The sequence below is a fragment of the Eucyclogobius newberryi genome, unplaced genomic scaffold (assembly GCF_026437365.1).
Source record: "Eucyclogobius newberryi isolate DKJ021-1_F unplaced genomic scaffold, fEucNew1.0.hap1 SCAF_1, whole genome shotgun sequence".
Classification (NCBI taxonomy): domain Eukaryota; kingdom Metazoa; phylum Chordata; class Actinopteri; order Gobiiformes; family Gobiidae; genus Eucyclogobius; species Eucyclogobius newberryi.
The window spans coordinates 32,890,564-32,891,464 of record NW_027315723.1 but is presented as its reverse complement, the minus strand read 5'-3'; the positions used below and the strand labels follow the sequence as shown (position 1 = coordinate 32,891,464).

The following is a 901-nucleotide window of genomic DNA, read 5'->3' as shown; positions in this document are numbered from 1 at the left end:
CAGTACGGCTGCGCTCTGGGACATTACTTCTACACGTCGGCGCCGGGCTGGAGAGCGAGCATCTTCGGGCGATACTTTCTGCCCGGGACGGCGTTTCTGGGGTTGATGTCGAGCGTCGGCTGCTGCGTGGCGAAGGCCAGGTATCGCAAGCCCTATCCTAAGCAACGCAAGATCTGCCAGCTGATCCCGACTATCTTGGCGTACTTTTTGGGTATAAGCCCCGTGGTGCACCGCCTGCTCACCACTTCCTGGGAGGAGGAACCATCAATGAACATGCACGTCCTTCAAATATTGTTCTTCCTCTGCTGCTCCGTCTTCTTTTCTTATCCGATTCCCGAGTATTTCTTTCCGGGAAAATGTGATATAGTCGGTCACGGGCACCAGATTTTCCATATCTTGCTGTCGCTTACCACGCTTTGCCAGCTGGAGGCGCTCTTCCAGGAATACGCGCGAAACCGAGCGAACGTTGTCGACATTTTTGGAGAAAGTCAAATTTGGTGGGCGTGCGTGTCCTTCCCGGTGCTGACGATCGCCTGCCTTCTCGTCGCGTTCCACTCGATGAAGTATACGCACAACAAACTGAATCGAGACTGAAATCAGGAAGAATGTATGTAAATCTAATTCGTGAAGAAATATATTTTGTTATATTAAAATAAACCTGAACTCTTTGCTACTTGAACATTTCTCACGTGTCATGTAATAAAGATATGTTGCAACAGTTGGTGGTGTGGCATTGGCAGCTTCTGAGTCATTTCAAAGTCGGCGATAATTCAACAATGCAGTCACATGGGAGTTTAGCGCAGTTTGACATCGGCTAACTAGAGTTTAGCTCTTTAATCAGAATCCATTCTTGTCCGTGATCAAAAGCAAACGTGTTTTGAGTTTTTTCTTCCAGGACACA

General features: G+C 48.3%; 1 protein-coding gene across 1 annotated transcript in view; it reads left to right on the top strand.

Moving 5' to 3' along the window:
- paqr8 (progestin and adipoQ receptor family member VIII) overlaps nt 1-668 on the top strand; it is a 5,822-nt gene extending 5,154 nt beyond the window's left edge. Inside the window, exon 2 of the mRNA XM_072443900.1 lies at nt 1-668. This exon is cut by the window's left edge and continues 604 nt beyond it. Coding sequence (XP_072300001.1) covers nt 1-594 — 594 coding nt within the window. The 3' untranslated portion in view covers nt 595-668.
- The last annotated feature ends 233 nt before the right edge of the window (nt 669-901 follow it).